This window comes from Staurois parvus, unplaced genomic scaffold, assembly GCF_062004578.1.
Source record: "Staurois parvus isolate SC_StPar_1 unplaced genomic scaffold, SC_StPar_1.0 ptg000157l, whole genome shotgun sequence".
NCBI classification, from domain to species: domain Eukaryota; kingdom Metazoa; phylum Chordata; class Amphibia; order Anura; family Ranidae; genus Staurois; species Staurois parvus.
This window is the reverse complement of record NW_028317953.1, coordinates 8360252-8385276: the sequence shown is the minus strand read 5'-3', so window position 1 is coordinate 8385276 and position 25025 is coordinate 8360252. Positions and strand designations below refer to the sequence as shown.

Below are 25025 nucleotides of genomic sequence, written 5' to 3'. Positions count from 1 at the left end.
TGAGAAGAAGGAGAAGGATGAGAAGGAGAAGGATGAGAAGAAGGAGAAGGAGAAGGATGAGAAGAAGGAGAAGGATGAGAAGAAGGAGAAGGATGAGGAGAAGGATGAGAAGAAGGAGAAGGATGAGAAGGAGAAGGATGAGAAGACGGAGAAGGAGAAGGAGAAGCAGAAGGAGAAGGATGAGAAGAAGGAAAAGGAGAAGGATGAGAAGATGGAGAAGGAGAAGGATGAGAAGATGGAGAAGGAGAAGGATGAGAAGAAGGAGAAGGATGAGAAGAAGGATGAGAAGAAGGAGAAGGATGAGAAGAAGGAGAAGGATGAGAAGAAGGAGAAGGAGAAGGATGAGGAGAAGGAGAAGGATGAGAAGAAGGAGAAGGATGAGAAGAAGGAGAAGGAGAAGGATGAGAAGAAGGAGAAGGAGAAGGATGAGGAGAAGGAGAAGGATGAGAAGAAGGAGAAGGATGAGAAGAAGGAGAAGGAGAAGGATGAGAAGAAGGAGAAGGATGAGAAGAAGGAGAAGGAGAAGGATGAGAAGATGGAGAAGGAGAAGGATGAGAAGAAGGAGAAGGAGAAGGATGAGAAGAAGGAGAAGGAGAAGGATGAGAAGAAGGAGAAGGATGAGGAGAAGGATGAGAAGAAGGAGAAGGATGAGAAGAAGGAGAAGGATGAGAAGAAGGAGAAGGAGAAGGATGAGAAGAAGGAGAAGGATGAGAAGAAGGAGAAGGATGAGAAGAAGGAGAAGGAGAAGGAGAAGCAGAAGGAGAAGGATGACAAGAAGGAAAAGGAGAAGGATGAGAAGATGGAGAAGGAGAAGGATGAGAAGAAGGAGAAGGAGAAGGATGAGAAGAAGGAGAAGGAGAAGGATGAGAAGATGGAGAAGGAGAAGGATGAGAAGAAGGAGAAGGAGAAGGATGAGAAGAAGGAGAAGGAGAAGGATGAGAAGAAGGAGAAGGAGAAGGATGAGAAGAAGGAGAAGGAGAAGGATGAGAAGAAGGAGAAGGAGAAGGATGAGAAGAAGGAGAAGGATGAGAAGAAGGAGAAGGAGAAGGATGAGAAGAAGGAGAAGGATGAGAAGAAGAAGGATGAGAAGAAGGATGAGAAGAAGGATGAGAAGAAGGAGAAGGATGAGAAGAAGGACAGTTCTGTGACAGTTTCTGTCTATTTCTGACAGTTCTGGGACATTCACTCCATACAGCTGTTTCAACCGCTGTATGGAGGGAATGTCATGGAACTGTCAGAAATAGACTATTAATGACAGTTCTGGGACTGTCCTTCCATACAGCGGTTGAAACATTGTATGTATTTGTTTCCATAAATGGATCCATTTATGGAAACAAATACATACAATGTTTCAACCGCTGTATGGAAGGACAGTCCCAGAACTGTCATTAATAGTCTATTTCTGACAGTTCTATGACATTCCCTCCATACAGCGGTTGAAACAGCTGTATGGAGTGAATGTCCCACAACTGTCAGAAATAGACTATTTATGACAGTTCTGGGACTGTCCTTCCATACAGCGGTTGAAACATTGTATCTATTTTTTTCCATAAATGACATTCTGCAAATACACTTAGAGGAGCGCTGCAGATACACTTTTTGCCGGCTTGGAATTAATCTTATTTTCATCCTACTTCTTCTTCATCCTCATCCTCATAAGAAGAAAAAGAAGAAGTAGGATGAAAATAAGAATAATTCCAAGCCGGCAAAAAGTGTATCTGCAGCGCTCCTCTAAGTGTATCTGCAGAATGTCATTTATGGAAAAAAATAGATACAATGTTTCAACCGCTGTATGGAGTGAATGTACCAGAACTGTCATAAATAGTCTATTTCTGACAGTTCTGGGACATTCACTCCATACAGCTGTTTCAACCGCTGTATGGAGGGAATGTCATAGAACTGTCAGAAATAGACTATTAATGACAGTTCTGGGACTGTCCTTCCATACAGCGGTTGAAACATTGTATCTATTTGTTTCCATAAATGGATCCATTTATGGAAACAAATAGATACAATGTTTCAACCGCTGTATGGAAGGACAGTCCCAGAACTGTCATTAATAGTCTATTTCTGACAGTTCTATGACATTCCCTCCATACAGCGGTTGAAACAGCTGTATGGAGTGAATGTCCCAGAACTGTCAGAAATAGACTATTTATGACAGTTCTGGGACATTCCCTCCATACAGCGGTTTCCGGCAAAAAGTGTATGTGCAGAGTTCCTCTATTCTGCAGATACACTTAGAGGAGCTCTGCAGATACACTTAGAGGAGCTCTGCACATACACTTTTTGCCGGCTTGGAATTATTCTTATTTTCATCCTACTTCTTCTTCTTCTTCTTCTTCATCCTCATCCTCATCCTCTTCTTCTTCTTCTGAGGATGAGGATGAGGATGAAGAAGAAGAAGTAGGATGAAAATAAGATTAATTCCAAGCCGGCAAAAAGTGTATGTGCAGAGCTCCTCTAAGTGTATCTGCAGAGCTCCTCTAAGTGTATCTGCAGAATAGAGGAACTCTGCACATACACTTTTTGCCGGCTTGCAATTATTCTTATTTTCATCCTACTTCTTCTTCTTCTTCTTCTTCTTCTTCTTCTTCTTCTTCTTCATCCTCTTCTTCTTCTTCTGAGGATGAGGATAAAGAAGAAGAAGAAGAAGAAGAAGTAGGATGAAAATAAGATTAATTCCAAACAGGCAAAAAGTGTATGTGCAGAGCTCCTCTAAGTGTATCTGCAGAATAGAGGAACTCTGCACATACACTTTTTGCCGGCTTGGAATTATTCTTATTTTCATCCTACTGTTTCTTCTTCTTCTTCATCCTCATCCTCATCCTCAGAAGAAGAGGATGAGGATGAGGATGAAGAAGAAGAAGAAGAAGAAGAAGAAGAAGTAGGATGAAAAGAAGAATAATTCCAAGCCGGCAAAAAGTGTATGTGCAGAGTTCCTCTATTTCTGACAGTTCTCTCACAGCTTCTTCACATGTACAGCGGTTGAAACATCTGTATCCTAAATGGAAACTAATAGATACAAATTGTATCTATTAGTTTCCATTTAGGATACAGATGTTTCAACCGCTGTACATGTGAAGAAGCTGTGAGAGAACTGTCAGAAATAGAGGAACTCTGCACATACACTTTTTGCCGGCTTGGAATTATTCTTCTTTTCATCCTACTTCTTCTTCTTCTTCTTCATCCTCATCCTCATCCTCTTCTTCTGAGGATGAAGATGAAGAAGAAGAAGAAGTAGGATGAAAAGAAGAATAATTCCAAGCCGGCAAAAAGTGTATGTGCAGAGTTCCTCTATTTCTGACAGTTCTCTCACAGCTTCTTCACATGAACAGTGGTTGAAACATCTGTATCCTAAATGTAAACTAATAGATACAATGTTTCAACCGCTAAACATGTGTTCCTTCTGTCAGAGAACTGTCAGAAATAGCGGAGCTCACTGCAGGGACACTTTTGCCGGCTGATCGGGAAATGTTCGATTCGCGCACCCGAAGTAGGCAAAATTTCGGTTTCGCCGCGAATCGAATATTTCCTGAAATTCGACTCGAATTCCGGTTCGCCTGGTTCGATTCGCTCATCTCTAACTATAGTATTTAAAATTTATGTTAGTATCTTGTTGATGAAATATATTTTCATAATTGCTAAATTGTTAGTATTTTAACATATTTGAGCACATTATCCTAAAAGTATATTTAGTTGACTAAACTACAGTATAAGGGAACAATTATTTGACAGTTGGTAGTGAAAATAGCAATATTTTCCAATATCTTTGTTTGCATTAGTATACTTTGTAACAGTATTATTGTTATACAGGTGAAACTCTAAAAATTAGAATATCGTACAAAAGTTCATTTATTTCAGTAATGCAACTTAAAAGGTGAAACTAATATATGAGATAGACTCATTACATGCAAAGCAAGATAGTTCAAGCCGTGATTTGTCATAATTGTGATGATTATGGCTTACAGCTCATGAAAACCCCAAATCCACAATCTCAGAAAATTAGAATATTGTGAAAAGGTGCAATATTCTAGGCTCAAAGTGTCCCACTCTAATCAGCAAATTAAACCATAACACCTGGAAAGAGTTCCTGAGCCTTTAAATGGTCTCTCAGTCTGGTTCAGTAGGAATCACAATCATGGGAAAGACTGCTGACCTGACAGTTGTGCAGAAAACCATCATTGACACCCTCCATAAGGAGGGAAAGCCTCAAAAGGGTATCAAAGCACATTAATAGAAAGTTATGTGGAAGGGAAAAGTGTGGAAGAAAAAGGTGCACAAGCAGCAGGGATGACCACAGCCTGGAGAGGATTGTCAGGAAAAGGCCATTCAAAAGTGTTGGGGACTTTCACAAGGAGTGGACTGGGGCTGGAGTCAGTGCATCAAGAGCCACCATACACAGATGGATCCTGGACATGGGTTTCAAATGTCGTATTCCTCTTGTAAGCCGCTCCTGAACAACAAAACAATGTCAGAAGCGTCTTACTTGGGCTAAAAAAAAACAGACCTGGTCTGTTGCTCAGTGGTCCAAAGTCCTCTTTTCTGATGACAGCAACTTTTGCATCTCATTTGGAAACCAAAGACCCAGAGTATGGAGGAAGAATGGAGAGGCACACACTGCAAGATGCTTGAAGTCCAGTGTGAAGTTTCCACAGTCTGTGTTGATTTGGGAAGCCATGTCATCTGCTGGTGTTGGTCCACTGTGCTTCATTAAGTCCAGGGTCAATGCAGCCGTCTACCAGGAGATTTTGGAGCACTTCATGCTTCCTTCCGCAGACGAGCTTTATGGGGATGCTGACTTCATTTTCCAGCAGGACTTGGCACCTGCCCACACTGCCAAAGCACCAAAACCTGGTTCAATGACTGTGGGATTACTGTGCTTGATTGGCCAGCAAACTCGCCTGACCTGAACCCCATAGAGAATCTATAGGGCATTGCCAAGAGAAAGATGAGAGACATGAGACCGAACAATGCAGGAGAGCTGAAGGCCGCTATTGAAGCATCCTGGTCTTCCATAACACCTCAGCAGTGCCACAGGCTGATAGCTTCCATGCCACGCCGCATTGAGGAAGTAATTGCTGCAAAAGGGGCCCAAACCAAGTACTGAGTACATATGCATGCTTATACTTTTCAGAGGTCTGATATTGTGCTATGTACAATCCTTGTTTTATTGATTGCATGTAATATTCGAATTTTCTGAGATTGTGGATTTGGGGTTTTTATGAGCTGTAAGCCATAATCATCACAATTATGACAAATCACGGCTTGAACTATCTTGCTTTGCATGTAATGAGTCTATCTCATATATTAGTTTCACCTTTTAAGTTGCATTACTGAAATAAATGAACATTTGCACGATATTCTAATTTTTAGAGTTTCACCTGTACTAATGTATTGAATATTTGTGTGAGACTCCACCCTTAGGGTCCATTTACAGCTGGGACAAATGTGGATGTGTGTGTTTTTTTTAGATAAAGGTGAAGTTCCTCTTTAAAACAAAAAGAGGACCAAAAGCCTTGCATATCTGACCCTCATCATGTTATTACTGGTCCTTAACTTTATCCATAGATTTTTTTAGCATTGAAAAGTACCCTTGTAAAAAAAAAGGCAACAGTGACATCCCTCTTGTGCCAAATCAAGTGTATAGACTCAAGAATTAAAATGCAGAGATTTCACCAAAAGGTTCCCCAAGACATATGAAACATTGTCAGGTTGCTTAAAGTATAACTAAAAGGCATTTTTTTGTTTTTATTTTAGATAGATCAAGGGGGGGTGACCCATATCAGATTTTTTTTTTCGCCATTGGTGTCCCATTTTGGAGATTTCCCTTCACTTCCTGTCCCATAGCCAAATAGGAAGTGGGAGGAAATTCCTGCACATTAAGGGAATCCCTTGGGGATCCCCAGGTCACAGAACTAGTGTCCCATTGGAAGAGTTCCCTTCTATTACTTTTCTAGGCAAAAACCCAAAATTTGGGATTTTCTTAACTTTCACTTTTAATGATAATGGTAACCAGGACAAACAGAGAGTGTGAATCTCTTTGGGGGGGGGCACAGACAGCAGTAAGAAATGATAGGTATTCTAATCCATCTCTACTCTGTCCAAAATGAAAAAGTTTTGCCTTTAGTTATACTTTAAATTTTGGATGGAGTGGAGATGGATTATAACACCTGTCTGTTTTTTATTGCTGTCTGTGCTTGGTTAGGAAGAATCTCCCTCTATATGTGTCTTGTATACTGTCATCAGAAATAGCAAGAGTTAAAGAGAATCCCACATTTTGGGTGGTCACCAGAACAGGAAATCTTCCAGTGGGAACACTAGTTCTTTTGACTCTGGTGGCCACCAAGATTTCCCTCACTTTCAAGCAATTTCCTCTCTCTACATAGATATGTAGTTATGGGCCAGGAAATGAAGTAAAATCTCCAATGGAACAAGGATGACAAAAAAAACTGACTGGGGTTTAAACTCTATCCACCCTTACCCTATCTAAAACAAATATTTTTCCTTTAGTTCTACTTTAAAGCCGACTTTAAAGCGATACTAAATGTTAATTTTTTTTTTTTAAATAACAAACATGTAATACTTCCGTGCTCTGTGCAGTGGTTTTGCACAGAGCAGCCCCTTCCTCCTCTTCTTGGGTCCCCCACATGCTCTCCTGGCCCCTCCCTACTGTTGGGTGCCCCCACAGCAAGCAGCTTGCTATGGGGGCACCCGCTGCTCCATGTGTTCGTTCACACATGGATCCACAGCTTGACCCTGCCCCCTCACTCTCCTCATTGGCTGAATGGCTGTTATCAACAACAGCAGGAGCCAATGGCTCCCGCTTGCTGTCTCAGCCAATGAGGAGGCAGAGACCCAGGACAGCCGAGGCTGCAGTGCACATCGCTGGATCTCGATGAGGCTCAGGTAAGTATTGAGGGGGCTGGGGGCACTGCTACATACAGAAGGTTTTTTACCTTCATGTATAGAATGCATAAAGGTAAAAAACCTCAAGCCTTTACAGCCACTTTAACTGTATCTGAGCATCACAAACCAAAAACTAATTTTATTCAGTTTTAATATTCATAGCAAACTCAACCATCCAGCTATATCCATATGCTTTATTTTGAAAACCACCCCCAAGCATTTGTAGCTGCAGCCATCTTGAGTAAGGGCAAATGATTCATGTAGCATTTACTTCCTGGAATCCATCTGGCCTTAGACAGGAGGCATGCAGACAGGAGGGCATGCTTGGCTAAGAAAGATGAAAAGGAAAGCAAATGCCCATGAAGACTCCTGGGATGTATCATTTTGGCCTAGGCCAGAAACAAGGAAGCAACTGAAGAAGTCTAAAAAAAAGGTTTAAGGACCAGTTCACACTACAAAAATGATCACATGGTACAAGGCTATTCACAACAGCCTTGTACCATGTGACAAGCTGTGACCAATCACAGCTCTCACAGTATTTCTCAATGGCTGCAAGAGTGCAGCCAGAGAGAAGGAGAAATGATTGCTTTTACAGCCTTTATGGGTGTAAAAGCAATCAGTGTAAAAAAAAATATATATCTTCATTACCCCCCACAAGTAATACAGTGTCAGTACAGTGTCAGTATGGTGACACTGTACTGCTAGGGTGACAGTATGTTAGAAAAAAAACATAAATAATAATATAAAAAAATAAAATAAAAATAATCTTTTTAAAAATTATAATTTTTGGTTATAAACTAATTTGGGTTATTTTTTTTTTTACTAAACAGATAAACAAAAAATTTGTGGCCAAAATTTATGAAGAAAAATTATTTATTTGCAAAATTTTATAAGAAAAACACTTTTTTTCAAAAATTTGGGACTTTTTCATTTATATGGCAAAACAAATTAAAATTCCAGTGGTGAATAAATACCACCAAAATAAAGTTTTATCTGTCTCATAAAAAATTCATATGGATATAGTGTTGCATGACCGCGCAATTGTCATTCAAAGTGTGATAGCACTGAAAGCTGAAAATTGGCCTGGACAAGAAGGGGGTAAAGTGTCCGGACTTGAAGTGGTTAACTATCACAAAGAATACACTGAAAGGATAGGCAGAAAAAGAAGACTCGGAGATTTTCAGCTAAAATAAATTACAGTAGAATACAGTGATTTGTCCTGTGGAAGAATGACTGAAAACAGATGTAGAACAGGATAACCTTCATCCAGCAATAACAAAGACATGATTTATCAGTGACAGGTCCTCCCAGAGGGCCTCATGACTACAATTAAAAACAAACTCAGCCCTATGCCCACTCTTTTCCTGTGCACTACCCAAATAGGCCAAAAAGCTGATTATCTACAACTGTACCGCTTGCTGCGATCATTCTGAAGATATCTCATTGTAAGATTGTTTTTATTGTTCTTTAAAAGCTCCAAAAAGGGACAAGGCAGCTAACAAAACCTGTTCATATATGAGATGATAACAAGAAATCATGATATTGGATGGGTGGAGAAAGTTTCCATGGTAGAATTTTTTGTGACTCACACAAAACATTTTCTAAGCCAGAAATTTCCTTCTTTTTCCTTTCCAAAAAGGTGTTTGTAAAGGCATGCCAACTATCCTGCAATAATTACCGTGCTGCTGAGAGCCTGGAAAAATAGTAAAGCTGGAACAGAAGCATGGCTATAATTCATAATGAAAATACACTCGCAAGCTAATCTCTTTCTACCAACCACTAGGACGTAGTAAGAGGAAGAGTTTTTAGAACAGTATTGGATTTTAGGAGAGCTTCAGCTAGTGTGGAAAATAGGAGTAAGACACAACATCAGTAATAAAGAATGCATGGAAATGAGTAATGCTGGCCATACAATAGTAGAATCTTCATACTATTTTATAATCATTAGCCCCTTTTACACAGCCATTTTTCAGGCAGATCTGATTGGAAGGTCCATTCTTCCCTTTTGGATAGGAGGGCATAAACTGAATTTGTCCGTTTACACCCACCTACATCTGGATCCAACTGGACCTGCTTGAAAAATACAGAAGGGGATCCGTCCTTTTCTGTTTAAACAGAGCATATCGGAGGTAGTTGGGTGTAAACAGACAGCAGAGTCTGTTTATACCTGGCCGTCTATGGAGAAGAAATGGATGTATTATTTGCCTGCTCTGCTCTGATTAGATGGGATCTGTGATCTGATCCCCTGTGGATTGGAACAGAGTCCGCTGTGTGAAAGGGGCCTTACTGGGGTCAAATCGATACTTGTTTTTGACCTCAGTGATGACTAAATTCGAAAATTGGAAAATATTTTTGATTGTATGCATTTCTAACAGAGTATGTGGTTTTCGTTCAGTAGAGTCTATTCATTCCAAAATTGAATGTTAAAATCAAATGAAATTTTCAAGTACTTGTTAACAACATTCATCATGTGACATTCATCACTGTCAAATGTACTGGGAATTTTGGAATGAATGTTCATATGAATGTTGATTTGAAAATCTGCTACTGTATGGCTAGCTTTTTAGTAGTTGCTGAACTCTGCAGAGTATCCAGGGTGTAACTACAGGGGCTCCTGGGTGGGGAACATATAATGAGGGCATGTGTGTATGCGTTGGGGGGGGGGAGTAGCTGACACAACTCTACAAATTAATATTGTTCTAGCAGATGTTACTGACCACCAAGGATTTGCAGAAAAGCATACTGCTCCCTTCTCAGCATGAACTCATTGCAGAGATCCAGTCTCCCGAAAATAACATTGCAGGTCACATGACTGAGTTCCTGCCTGGAAGAGGAATGGAGCAATTCCCTCTCACTGCATCACTGTAGATCAGTTGGAAACCAGTCTCATTTTATAGAGCAACGGGGATGATTTACTAAGAGTAAAAAGGCTGTTTACTTCACAAGGGAATTTTCCCTTAGCTTAGTGAATGAGGTTAAGCTCTGCTGACTTCCTTCATCCAATCATTAGTAAGCAAAAATAAGAGGCTGCATGTGATTGGATATTCTATAGAAAGTAAATTTTCACCACATTTACCAAGCTCTGGGGAAAATTCCCCAATGAACAGCCCATCTGCCATTAGTAAATCAAGCCAATGTCGTTCTTTTTAGGACAGTGCCTTTCACTCTTTGGGGCTATTCAGGAGAATTTTTCTCTCTCTTCAGGCCAGTGTTTTTCTTACCAGGATAATCTCTTGGTGTATTCAAGGCAGTCTCTTTCTCTCTTATGCTCTCTGTTTTTCTAGGGCTGACTCTCTCTCAGTTACTGCAATGCTATCCCTTCCCACATGATTTCAAGGTCCAATTTGTATATCAGTCACTCATCACCCTACACATAGCTCTCAGAGCAGATAGTTCGGGGGCCCTGTGATTTGTAGTTATGCCCTACGAAGTATAAAACCTGTCTATAGAACTTTGTAGGTCCTCATGCAGGAAAAGTATTGTCCAAAGAAACCAATCAGATTCCAGCTGTAATCCATTGAATGTCAGATAACATACTATGCCTATGCCATTACACATGGACAATAATAGGATGAAAATGTCCCATCTTCCCAAGAAGCATAATTTTTCAGACCAGCCCTGGTCTGTTCTCTTAACTGTTAAGAGTGCATGGCAAGGGCATGTCAGTGATATCAGCAGGCCCAGACTGGCCATAGGGCACACCGAGCTTTTTCCCTCTCATTAAACCCCCCCAATTGGACTCCTATAAAAAAAATGCTAAAAAATAATAAAATTGTAAAAGAGAAAAACCTACTGTGACTGAGAGGTGGGTGGAAAAGACACACGCGGAGAGCAGTGGGACACACAAGACTTTTATTGAGTGGTTTGGAGGGCACATGATGAGTATAGCAAGGTTCTGGCAAAACAAAAGTTAACTCCATAGCACCGTCTGGGCTCACAACAGGGAGGCAGACTCTGGCAGGCAATGAGTTAAGTCCGAGTGGGGAACAACAGGGCAGCAGACTGGCAGGCAATGGGTTAAGTCCGAGTGGCACACAAAAGGACGGCAGAATGGCAGACAATGGGTTAAGTCCAAGTGGCACACAACAGGGCCGCAGTCTCTGGCAGGCAATGGGTTAAGCCCGAGTAGCACACAACAGAGTGGCAGACTGGCAGGCAAAGGGTTAAGTCCAAGTGGCACACAACAGGGCAGCAGTCTCTGGCAGGTAATGGGTTAAGTCCAAGTGGCACACAACAGGGAGGCAGAACTCTAGCGGGCAAGGATTAAGCCCAGGTTGGATCCTCAGCAAAAGGGGTGGCACACAGCAGGGAGGCAGAGCAGAGAGGGTTAAGTCCTTGGCACAGGGTAGGAATTCAGGGACTCAAAAGCCAGCAGTGGCCCCAGCAGAGGAAGTCTAAGCAGATAGGCACCAACTCCTCACGGGTCTTCGGAGGACTGTGTGTCTTGGCCGCAGCTTCAAGACCACACAGGCAATGTATAACCACAAGACCTATCAGTGCACAAAGCAAAGCACAGTTCAATGCATCTCCTAGTGAGGCCTGCAGCTATGAGCTGCTCTGTCCATCCTGACTCAAGCTCTGCTCATTCTCCCCCCATAGGGACATTATAGGGTCCTTTCAATTTGACCAAGCCTCAAGCCCCCGGTGCCGACACATCTGGATCTTCACAGCCACAGGACACCATGCTGTCTGTGCTCCTTGCTGAGATCAACCTCCTCTCCCACCCCCTGCGGGGCACAGGAACTCCCAAGATTTAACTAAGCAGACAAGCTGACTGTTTGACACTTGTTGATTTCAACAAACAACACAGAAATAAAAAAATATTTTGGCTCTCTGTCACAGCCCCTCTCCCTTTTTCAGAACATGTACATGCAGGAGGCCTTAACAGGCCTTGTGCAAGGTACATGTAACAATTCCCCAGCCGAACCACCTAAGTGTTCAAATAATTGCTTGTTATCTGATGGTCAAGGGTGTAATGAAGTTCATTCCAGCAGGACATCATGTGGGTGTATGGAGAATGTTGGCCTATGGCAGTGTTTCTCAACTCCAGTCCTCATGGACCCCCAACAGGTCATGTTTTCAGGATTTCCCTCAGATGAAACAGCTGTGGTAATTACTAAGGCAGTGAAACTGATCAAATCACCTGTGCAAAATAATCGAAATCCTGAAAACATGACCTGTTGAGGGTCCATGAGGACTGGAGTTGAGAAACACTGGCCTATGGGCACATTTGAACCACTGTAAGGATAACTCGGTCTACTGACATTATCTCTCCACCAAAGTGAGGCTGTGGAGTTCTTCCTATATCTCCTGGGACAATTGGGCTGCATGGGCCCCCCTCTGTTTGCAAGTGTAACATTGGGGCTGGTGTGCCCTTCCTGTATCTCTCCCCTGTTTTGAGAACCAAGGGAGGCTCCCTGAAACATTGGGCTTTTGGCAGGGGTTACATGAGGCCTTAACAGGGCATGTCCCTGATAAATGTGTGTCTGGCCTTAATTCTGTTCTAGTCTTCTGCTCCACTTCCAGAGAGTGGCTCTGGGTCACACTCCCCAGAAATTGACAATCAAGTTCTCCAACATCATTCCTCAGCAGAATGTCAGCAGGTAAGCCTGGCATTACCCAAATCGAACAAAGTTTTTCCCCAAAACCTTAATCCAGGTGAACTATAACCCTCGGGGTATGTTTCCTGGCACCCCCTGCTAGTTCAATAGAAAAACCAGGGTCTTCTTTGATCACTGCAGGATTTAATACATAGGGATCAACAATCGTCAGGAAGGCACCTGGGTCACGGAAACCAATAACCTTTCTGCCATCTATGGAAACCTCCTGCAAATGCTGCTGCCTCTTCCCGGGGTAGCTTGGAGTAAGTGGACGAACTCTGTAGACTCCTTGAGGGGTGTTGGTTGCTGTTGGAGGCATCCACTCACTTTAGAATGGTGAGAGGCTCTTTCCTCCTGGGACCAGCTGCACATCGTGATCAGGGTGAGGGGTTTGGGTCTGGGGAGGGTGGGTGTTCCTTGGACATCTAGCCTTAAAATGCCCAGGTTATCCGCATTCATAACACCAGCGTTCCACAGTGACCCTGGAGGGCTGGGTCATAGATATGAGGGTGGTAATCACAGAGGTCGTAGGACTTAGATAAGGTGAGGGGGTGACATGACCTTTCAGGGGACAGGCAACACTCACTGTCCTGGCTGGTTTAATTGTGAGCACTTCATCAGCTAGTGCGGCAGCCTTCTCTAGGGTTGCTGGGTTTCTCGCCTTCACTCACTCCCTGACCTTGGAGGGACACTTGGCATAAAATTGCTCCTTCAGGAAAGTCTGGATAATACACCCAACAGAGAGTGCCTGTTTGCCCCCCAGCCAGCGTCGACAGGCCTGTGACATTTTGTGAGCACACATCTTGAAGGAGAGCTCTGAATTACAGGACAAGTCTCGAAACTGAACCCTGTAGGTTTCCAGGGTCACAGCATAGTATTGAAGCACAGTCTGTTTGACCATATCATCGTCTCAATTCCATCGGGAGTCCATTGTGCAGTATGCAGTGGCAGCGCCCCCTTCCAGCAAGCCTATCAGGTGGCGCACCCAGTCCATGCAAGGCACTTCCAGCAATTTACTTAAATGTTCAAAATCTTGGAAAAATCCCTCCACATCCCCTGAAACTTCGTTTGTCCAAGGTGGCTTCGGGACCAAGGATGGCCATCTCCTCCTCATACCAAGTGATCCAAGATCCTGGGGCTTGGGCCATCTGCCCCAGGAAATATATTCTTGGGCTGTGATGCGTCCATGCCGGCTGCCCTTTGAAGGCTGGCTTCCTCAATAGCAGTGACCAGTTCATCTTTGGACAGGCCCCTGCAGGTAAGGCCTAGTTCTTGATCCTTTTCTTGCAAACTTGCAACAGTCCAATTCCTGTATTCACTACCCTGGGTTAGGTTCAGGGTTAGGGGGCTGTTGCTCTCCATCATCCTCTTCAGTGTTCTGATCCCACCGCTGCCAACCAGTTTGTGATGGAGGGGTGGGTGGAACAGAACCCATGTGGAGAGCAGTGGGACACACAAGGCTTTTATCGAGTGGTTTGGAGGGCACACGTTGAGTATAACAAGATTCTGGCAAAACAAAAGTTAAGTCTGTAGCACCGTCTGCGCCCACGACAGGATGGCAGACTATGGCAGGCAATGGGTTAAGTCCGAGTGGCACACAACAGGGTGGCAGTCTCTGGCAGGTAATGGGTTAAGTTTGAGTGGCACACAACAGGGCGGCAGTCTCTGGCAGGCAATGGGTTAAGCCTGAGTGGCACACAACAGGGCGGCAGACTGGCAGGCAATGGATTACGTCTAAGAGGCACACAACAGGGCGGCAGTCTCTGGCAGGCAATGGGTTAAGTCCAAGTGGCACACAACAGGGAGGCAGAACTCTGGCGGGCAAGGATTAAGCCCAGGTTGGATCCTCAGCAAAAGGGGTGGCACACAGCAGGGAGGCAGAGCAGAGAGGGTTACGTCCTTGACACAAGGTAGCAATTCAGGGACTCACCAGCCAGCAGTGGCCCCTGTAAAGGAAGTCTAAGCAGATTGGCAACAACTCCTCATGGGTCTTCGGAGGGCTGTGTGTCCTGGCCGCAGCTTCAAGACCATGCAGGCAATGTAGAACCACAAGTCCCATCAGTGCACAAAGCAAAGCACAGTTCAATGCATCTCCCAGTGAGGCCTGCAGCCATGAGCTGCTCTGTCCATCCTGACTCAAGCTCTGCCCATTTTCCCCCCATAGGGACATTATAGGGTCCTTTCAATTTGACCAAGCCTCAAGCCCTCGATGCCGGCACATCTGGCTTTTCACAGCCACAGGACACCATGCTGTCTGTGCTCCTTGCTGAGATCAACCTCCTCTCCCACCCCCTGCGGGGCACAGGACAAGCTGCCTGTTTGACGCACTTGTTGATTTCAACAAAACACAGAAATAACATAATAATTCGGCTCTTCATCACACCTACTGACACTAGTGGCAGAACTCTCAAGGTCGCAAAGGTCACTCTTGCGACCAGGCCCTGGCCTTCCACCACCGGACTCCGAGGAAAGGGTCCCTGGGCTTGGGACTGCTCAGTCCAAAATGCCCAGGCCTATTATTTGTCCCAGTCTGGGCCTGGATGTCAGTACATGATTTTGTTGATATAAACGGGGAGTGGGAGTGGTTTGGAAACAAAATAATCAACTGCATCTAGGAAGGCCTTGCATATACAAAGTGGCTCTTCCTGCAAGTTTCCATCATGGAGGGAAAATGGCCAGTTGACCTGGAGAAATGCACATAAATTTATTTGCTGTGTAAAATCAGCACAAGCTTATAATTTTTTTGTACAGGGGTCCTCACATTCTATGTCACAATAAGTACAGGTTACAATATCAGAGTAATCTGACTGTTTATTAAGGACAAAGTAGACACCTTTTCAAACTGCAGTATTTGGCAAAGTGGTATGGGACCTTCAAGCAGGGGCAGACTGACAACTCATGGGGCCCCCGGGCAATAGGGGATCATGGGGCCCCTGTGTCCTTGCCCAAACTCAAAAAAGCCTATGAAAAAGGTACCAGGGGCATCTCATGGGGCCCCCTACTGACCCCAGGCCCTCGGGCAGTGCCCGAGTTTCCAAATGGTCAGTCCGACCCTGTTTCAAGATATATCCTTTATTATAATTACAGTGTAGCTGTGACTTTTTTTGTATAACAGTGTCTGGATGAGCATTTCTTATAGGTTAAATTAATTGCAGATTTTAACTTTCTAATATTTACTGCTTTGGAAAACTATAAGGCACTTTCTGAACAACTACGCAATGCTTTTATTTGATATTTGGTTTAGAGATTGCTCCTTGCTTAACACATAAACCACAAACCCATTACTGCATTCTAGTGCCTTGTTAACCATTCTAAAGTACTGACACTGGAAGAATAAGAACAGACTCGTTGTCTGGCCACTATGCCACATTGATGAAGCAGATAGGGATCTGGAATTCTTGGCATACACAAATGAAGGGCATACACTGTCTCTGCAGTCCACATCGACTCGGCCGCTGTTTAACAACAGCTGGAGAAGTGCCAGGTTTCCTTTCCGAGCAGCCCAGAAAGCAGCATTGGCAAGAGGTGTTTCCTTCTGTGTAAAATAATAGTGACATATTAGTTTCATGGCATCTGGTAAAAGAAAAACTTTTTTCAATTGTACACAGAATATATTTTGACATACAATGCGTAGTTTTTGGGTTTACTTCAAGAATAAAATAAACTTACTGGAAGTTCAATTGTTCTTTCAGGTTTTATGGATAAAAGATCACAGGTCACTTCATTATTAAAACTCCTGAGCTAGACAGACTTCTCAGTCAGTAAAACATAAATATGCTACTAAACAAAACTGCCAAAAGGTTTTATGTTGGGAAATTAACACCAGCTAAGCAAACTTTCATCAAAAAAATTAAATCTGTGAAAAACATACTTAGTTATAACTACACTGTACCTGTTTTTTTGGTTGCTGGATGATTTAAGAGGTGTTTCAGGCTACAAATGAAACCAGTCGGTGATCTGCTTATACTTTCTAGGAATCATTGAAAGTTGGCTAAAGTAGGAAAGTTCAAGCAGTTTTCTTGATCTGATTTCAATGTTATTCACCAAAGTCAGATTCCAAAGTGAGGTGTATAGGTCAGATCCCCACATCTGTGCTGCTCAGTTCTTCCCTTTCTGCCTGATTTTTTACCATCAAGTTTTAGATTTTTAAGGCAGTTTGAACCTCGTTGCCAGTTGTGGGAAACTTCATAATACTGATACTTTAACCACTTCAGCCCAGGAAGGCTTTCCCCCCTTCCTGATCAGGTTATTTTTTGCTATAGAGCACTGTGCTATTTCAGCTCCTAATTGTGTGGTCATGAGACACTGTACCCAAACGAAAATGTTTCACACAAATAGAGCTTTCTTTTGGTGGTATTTCATCACCACTGTTTTTTTTTATTTTTTTGTGATAAAAATAAAAAAAGACCAAAAATTAAATAAAACAATATTTTCTAATTTCTGTTATAAAAAATATCAATAAACTCAAATTTATTCATAAATTTAAGCCAAAATATATTTTGCTACATGTCTTTGGTAACAAAAATCCCAATACGTGCATATTAATTGGTTTGTGTGTTATAGCGTCTACAAACTATGTTATGTATATCGGAATTTACACAGCTTCTACTTTTTGACTGCCTATCACATTTCTTGAGGTGATAGCAAATACCTTGGAGTGTTTACTTTCCAAAAAGGAGTCATTTGGGAGGTTGCTTCAACTATCTTGGCATTTCAGGGCCAACATTAGAAGGTTATGCCACACATCAACCACTCTTCTAACCACTTGAAGTCCAAGCCTTTTCTGACACTTTCTGTTTACATGAAAAAAAATGTTTTTTTTTGCTAGAAAATTACTTTGAACCCCCAAACATTATATATTTTTTAAAGCAGAGGCCCTAGACAATAAAATGGTGTGTGTTACAATTTTTTATGTGATACAATGGCATTTTTTGCTGGCTGATAGCTAAAAAGAGTGGGAAGTTTGAGTGGAGGGTGAAAAAGTTTTAGTTTTGACTGCTGGTGATTGCTTGTGCTTGTAGTTGTTTTATTTTCTTCTTTGGGTCTTGCTAAAATCTTTTACTTTTTAAATCACTTTTTCTGTCACTTTTCAAATTGCATTTTTTCCCTTCCTTTCCTTGTCTTCCTTCAGTCTGCTAATTAAGGGGAGGGGTTAATTGGTCACAGGTGATACAGGTCCTAAATAACTTGCTATAGAGCTCACTCTGAGCTTGTTAATTTTTGAGCTTGCCTATATTTTGCTTGCTGGACCTTTGCCAAAGTGGACATTTAATAAGTGGAGTTAAAAAACCGAAGTGGAAAACAGGAGATTATAACAAGAGTCTACTAACCTGTAAGTGACAACCGATATTTGTTTTTCATATTGTAACTGGGATAATGTGTACTAGCATGTATGCAGCAATGGAGCAACAGCTATAGGATGGATACCGCTGCGACAGATGTGAGCGCATTGCCCTTCTGGAAACTCGCATTAGAGAAATGGAGGAGTAAGTTGCAACACTGGGCAGAACCGACAACCTTGAAAGGGGTCTTTTGCTTTCTGAGCAGGTAGCTAATGGGATTGATGTGGGGGGCGGAGGGGCTAATCAGGATTATCAGGTAGGAAGATGGGTTACTGTAATGAGAGGGAGTGGTAGGGGCTCACAGAAAAGGAAGGCTGGCCCTGGGTTTGTGCGCCCAAACAGATTTGCCAAGTTGCATGAAGATGCAGGGGTGGCAAGCTCAGGGGTTGCAGCCCTGGATGTTACTACTATCCCTAACAGCCGGGAGAGCAGACCATCTGGGAGGGGTGGTGAGGGTAGTGCAGGAAGGCCTAGACAGCTGGTGGTAGTAGGGGATTCTCTAACCAATAGGACTGATAGAATAATTTGTCGCCAGGATCGCCTCAACCGAATGGTTCGCTGTCTCCGGTTGATAAATTACGGGGAGGGGCTGGACATAACCCAGCTGTCTTGGTCCATGTTGGAACCAGTGAGAGAATACATGGAAGGTGGAGGCTCCTTAAGAATCAATTTAAAGAACTAGGCTGCAAGTTGAAGGGAAAGACCTCCAAGGTGATATTCTTTGAAATATTACCTTTGCAATGCTCAACTCAGGAAAGGCAGGGGGAGCTTAGAGAACTCAATGCATGGCTGAAGACCTAGTGTAAGAGGAAAGCACTGGACTGACTTTTCATTGGGGTGCAACCTATATGCTGGAGATGGTTTGCACCTAAATGGAAGGGGGTTTGCTGTGCTGGGGGAGAGGTTTATGGGAAGGCTGGAGGAGTATTTAAACTAGGATCGAGGGGGGAAGGAGAATTAGATTATAACGGGGTAGACAGATCAGACAGGGGTCAGTACTTATTGGTGAGTGGAATGGGGAAAGATGGTGGGAAGGATATGGCAGGTGATAAGAAGGTTCCCATGTTACAAACAACCAGTGGAATTGGTACCATTTGTATGAAAATAAAAAATATGCAAAATATGTGTATACAAGGTGTCAATGAATTAAAGTGTTTGTTCACCAATGCCAGAAGTCTGCCACTCAAAATAGGTGAGTTGGAAGCTTTGGTGCATGAAGAGAACTATGATTTATTTGGTATTGCTGAATCTTGGCTTTATTCTTCACATGACCATTAATATTCCTGGATATGTTCTCTTTTGGAGAGACAGAGTAAATAGGAAAGGTGGTGGTGTCTGTCTCTATCAGAAGTGATCTCAGAGCGAGTGTGAAAGAGGACCTAGTTGATGGAGAGTATGATGAGGCTGAAGTATTATGAGTGGAACTGCACATGGGGGTGCATACTACAAAGGTAATCATTGGAGTTTGTTATAGGCCTCCCAGTGTTAATGAGGAGGTGGAGCCTCAGCTCCTTGCACAGATCGAAAGGGCTGCAAAGGCTAGGACAGTGATAATAATGGGGGATTTTCACTACCCGGAAATTGACTGGAGTAATGGTACTGCAGGGACAGTTAAAGGGCAAACATTTTTAAACCTACTACAGGACAATTTTATGGTACAGTTCATAGAGGCTACTACTAACGATGTTCTGCTGGACCTGGTAATCTCAAACCATGCAGAGCTTATTATGAATGTCCATATAAAAGAACACCTGGGTAGCATTGACCATAACATAATTTAATTTATTATTAGCTGTAAACAGCAAGTACATACGGGAAAAATAAAAACGCTCACTTTTAAGAGAGCTAATTTTCCAAGGCTGAGAGCTTCTCTCCAAGACTTAGACTGGGAGGGAATATTGGCATCAATGAACACAACACAGAAATGGGAGTTCTTCAAAAAACACACTGCAAAATATATTCCCATGGGCAACAAATTTAAAAGGCTAAAAATCAAACCTATGTGGCTTATGGCCAAAGTTTAAAAAGCTATAGATAATAAGAAAAGTGCTTTTATTAAATATAAAAATGAAGGAACGCTATCATCGTTTACCATTACAAAGAATATAACAGAATATGCAAAAAGAAAACAAAGACCGCAAAAATTGGAAACGGACATCAGATTGAAAAAGATAGCAGGACCAACCCCAAAAAATTCTTCAAATATATTAATAATAAAAAAGTCCGGTCCGAGCATGTAGGCCCTTTACAAAATAATCTAGAGTGGGTGACTGGGGACAAAGAGAAGGCAAATGTATTAAATACCTTCTTCAGCTCTGTGTATACAAAGGAGCATGGTGGAGCTCTTTTCCTTAATGGACATGGTATTGACATAGCTCCAAATGATCCACATTGGCTCACAATTGATATGATCCAAAAATATTTAGACAGAATAAAGGTGAATAAAGCACCTGGACTGGATGGCATACACCCACGGGTCCTTAAAGAATTGAGCTCTGTCATTTCAAAGCCATTGTTTCTAATTTTTAGGGACTCTTTAATGACTGGCATAGTACCACTGGATTGTGGTGCCAATATTTAAAAAGGGGTCAAAATCTTTACCAAGTAATTATAGACCTGTTAGTTTAACTTCTATAGTTGGGAAGATATTGGAGAGTTTAATAAAAGACCACATAGATGAATTCTTGCTGGAAAAAATATTTTAAGCAACAGATAGCATGGATTCATGAAAGACAGAAGTTGTCAAACAAATCTGATTTCTTTTTATGAGGAGGTGAGCAAAACCTTGGACAGAGGGGTGGCGGTGGATGTGGTATACTTGGACAGAGGGGTGGTGGTGGACGTGGTATACTTGAATTTTGCAAAAGCATTTGACAGAGTTCCCCACACAGGGCTAATGTGTAAGGTAAAGTCTACAGGCTTGGAAAAATCTGTATATAAATGGATAGAAAACTGGCTAAAAGATCGTATTCAAAGAGTAGTGGTTAATGATTCATATTCTGAATGGTCTAGGGTTGTCAGTAGTGTACCCCAAGGCTCAATGTTGGGTCCCTTACTTTTTAATATATTTATAAATGTTATAGGGTCTGGGATTAAAAATACCATTTCATTCTTTGCAGATGACACCAAGCTGTGCAGTGGAATAACATCCTTACAGGATGTCTCCAACTTACAAGCTGACCTCAATGCACTGTTTAATTGGGCAACTATGTGACAAATGAGGTTTAATGTTGATAAATGTAAGGTTATGCACTTGGGGCTAAGAATATGCATGCGTCATACATACTAGGGGGAGTACAACTGGGGAATCAATGGTGGTGAAGGATCTGTGAGCTCTGGTAGATCACAAGCTTAATAATGGCATGCAATGACAAGCTGCGGTTTCTAAAGCGAGCAAAATCCTCTCTTGTATTAAAAGAGGTATAGACTCAAGAGAGAGAGATATCATATTACCCCTGTACAAATCATTAGTAAGACCTCATCTGAATTATGCAGTTCAGTTTTGGACACCAATTCACTAAAAGAACATTGGGGAACTGGAGTACAGAGAAGGGCAACCAAACTGATAAGAGGCATGGAGGAGCTCAGCTATGAGGAAAGATTAGAGGAACTGAATTTATTCTCTCTTGAGAAGAGCAGATTAAGGGGGGATATGATCAACATGTATAAATACATCAGTGGTTCATATAGTGAACTCGATATAGAGCTATTCACCCTGAGGTCATCACAAAGGACAAGGGGCAAACTTTATGTCTGGAGGAAAAGAGATTTAATCTCCAAATACATAAAGGTTTCTTCACAGTAAGAGTTGTGAAAATGTGGAATTGACTTCCTAAAAAGTTGGTTCTGGCCAGCTCAGTAGGTTGCTTTAAAAAAGGCCTGGATTCTTTCTTAGATACACATAATATAACTGGATACTAACATTTATAGGTAAAGTTGATCCAGGAAATATCCGATTGCCTCTCGGGGGATCAGGAAGGAATTTTTTTTCCTGCAAGAGCAAATTGGATCATGCTTTGCTGGGTATTTTTGCCTTCCTCTGGATCAACTGTGGTTATAAGATTATAACTTTGTTTTTTTAATGGTTGAACTGGATGGACTTTTGTCTTTTTTCTGCCAGACTAACTAAGTAAAATACATTTTTGAATTGTAATGCACACAAACAGAATATATTGCCCAATTGTTTGATAAAATATAAAAGATGATGTTAAGTAAATAGATACCAAACACAACATGCTTTAAAATTGTGCATGCTAGTACAACGGCAAATTACGTACATTTTTATTATTCATAGGCAACACTTTAAAAGTCTTCACAGGTTACCACTTTAGATTTTTTTTTATCACTTTTATTGTTATCACAGGTAATGTAAACATCCCCTCTGATGGCAATAGACAGTGACAGGTACTCTTTGTTGAGAATTCTGGGTTCTATTAGACTCTTGATCTCTGCTCTGCCCCTAAAGCATCTGATATCACCAAGATTGGTGTGATCAGATGCTTTCCCAATTTAAAAAGGGCACTGTTTATATCTGGGGAATCTGAAAAGATGAAATGTTCCTTGCTACATGTTTCTTAGACCTTAGAGATGATTGGCGCCATTCTGGTCTCTGATCAGCCAGTGGAACTGCTGTCTGCATTCTCGAGTTCCCTGGTGGAACGGGAGCACCTGAGAAAGACGTGGAAGGCGGCGGGAGGTGGGGGGAACATCCCTTCCCACTGCTTGTAAAAGCAATCCAGTTGGTAATTAGCTGCTAGTTTTGATTTTACATGAAAAGTCGACCACCAGCTGAAAAAAATAATACCAGAATGATGCCTATAGCTGCAGACATCATCCTGGTATAACCACTCAAAGTCCAGTGATGTACCAGTACGTCGCTGGTCCTTGTTGGGCATATACTGTATGTAACAGCAGAGAACATGGTAATAGGATGAATCGGGTCTGTGGACCAATATGACCGCAATTTCTCTTTTGTAATACCCAGGTTGAGGGTTTGGCCCAAAAAAGTTTTACAATTGGAAACCGTGATAGGTTTCCATGCAAATTGTCTGGCAAGAGTTGAGTTTGGGTAGGCAGCCATGTATTGTAGTGCGTATAAATTGTTTTGGCCCACAATAAATTGAAACAAATCTTCCGTGAAAAACAGCAGGGGGGCTAAACACTAATGCTGACAGTATACTGGGATGATCCTGCTAACACTGCGTTTTGGGGACACTATACTGAGGGGGCACTAGTATAGTTCTGTTCATGATCAATACATTGATCTGTACAAACACTATAGTAATGGCGATGATCAGCGACCTATAGAGTGAGTGCAATAGTGTGCGGGCAATCTAATGCTAGTTGACCCTGGCTGGGAGGAGCGCTAACTGCCCCTGATGCTATCTGATGTTGCTAGTGGCAGTAATACAGTGATCAGTGAAAAATTCTATATACTGATACTATACTACTAATAATATACTATACATTATTCTACTAATGGCACTGGGTGTGTGACAGGGGTGATCAAAGGGTTAATAGGGGTGATCAAAGGGTTAAATGTGCTAATCTAAGTAGACACCCCAAGAAATTTGATAAGAGGCATGATGAGTATGTTGAGAGTTTGGCCCAAAAAAGTTTAACTTCGGAAAACATGATAGGTTTCTATGTGAATTATCTGGCAAGAGCTGAGTTTGGGTGGGCAGCAATGTAGGGGTAATCAAAGGGTAAATAGGGGCGATCAAAGGGTTAAATGTGCTAATCTAACATGTACGTGTAAAATGTAGTGCTTTTATTCACAGTGTGGTGTTCTCTCTCCTCTCCCTGGACCGACGGAAGGGCAGCAGGTGGATGCACAAATGTGCACCCACACCCGGAGATAGGAAGTGATGAAAGGGTACGTTGCTTTGCCCAGAGCTGCCCACACATTGCGGGCAGGCAGTCAGCAAGTAGCTAAAAAACACACACAAAAAAACCCTAACAAAATAAATAAATAAAAAATTCTCAAAATAGCTTGCTTTGCACTGTCATGAATTGGTTAAGTTCATGACAGTTCAAAAAACTAGTGATCTGTGATTGGCTACAGCTAATCACATGGAACAGGGTACTGTGATTGGCCCATGTACCATGTGAGAGCTGTGGGCCAATCACAGCTCCCAAAGAAGAGATGCGATGCTGTTATGAATCAGATTGATTCATAACAGCTTTTGCTAGCCTTTTGTGGGTGCGCAGCACCACCCTGTGTTAGTACAGCCAGAGCGACGTACTGGTATGTCACTCTGCCTGTATATGCCGCCCTTCCGCAGTATAAGTACTGCAGGTGGTCGGCAAGTGGTTAAGGCTTCATGTACACTGCTGCTCCTAAATGTGAGTTTAGGAGATTTTGGCGTTTTTTTGTCCATGTACTTTTACCAGAGTTTAGGAGCAGCAGAGTTTAGGGGCAGTTAAATGTTCCTCTCCTGAACGCAATTCTTCGGCGTTCAGGAGAGGACCACTAAATGTGGCAAAAACGTGGGTAAATGCATCTAAATGCTACCTGCGTTTAGCGCTTTGGCATTTGTTCATGCAAATGGAAAATATTCTGGCCAATTAAATGAATAAACGTCCAAGTGCTAAACGCGGTACTGCGTTTACACACATTTTTGCCACATTTAGCGTTTTTCTGCTGACAGGAGAGCTAAATGTCTAGGGGAGTTCATGTGTACATGAGACCTAATACACTGTTTGTATGTTAGAGACAACATGAAACCTACAATTAGCAGGACTGGGAGTACCTTTCATGTATTACAGATAGATAAGCTAGAACAGATCACCAGCTTACTGACAAATGGTAGTGGAGTTGGGTACAGCTAGCCCTTTAAGAAAATCTGTTTCCCAATATGGATTTCAAGATTGATTTTTAAAGTGGCTGTATCAAGAAAGTCTGTATCAAAGATCCCTGCAACAGAAGAGTTTTTATACTCTCCTCTCCATTGAACCATATTTCCTGCCTTCCCTCCGTTCCAGCCCTGCAGCTTACCTGAGACTTTTAAGCACTTTTGACACTTCCAGGAGGGTCAGATAATAGTGTCCTCCACAGCATGCTATGATTTCATCCTCTGACCCCTACAGGACTTAGCACTGATGAAGGGGGCAGAGGATAGAACAATGGTGCATTTTTGGGGACACAGAAATCCAACACTTTCTAAAGTGTTGA

The 25025-nt window shown here is 42.2% G+C and overlaps 1 protein-coding gene across 1 annotated transcript in view; it reads right to left on the bottom strand.

Annotated features, from left to right (window-relative positions):
* Window positions 1-25025, bottom strand: part of ANKRD29 (ankyrin repeat domain 29) — a 95643-nt gene that overhangs the window by 54233 nt on the left and 16385 nt on the right. Inside the window, exon 3 of the mRNA XM_089675735.1 lies at window positions 15934-16044. Coding sequence (XP_089531861.1) covers window positions 15934-16044 — 111 coding nt within the window. The remainder of the gene's footprint in view (window positions 1-15933; window positions 16045-25025) is intronic.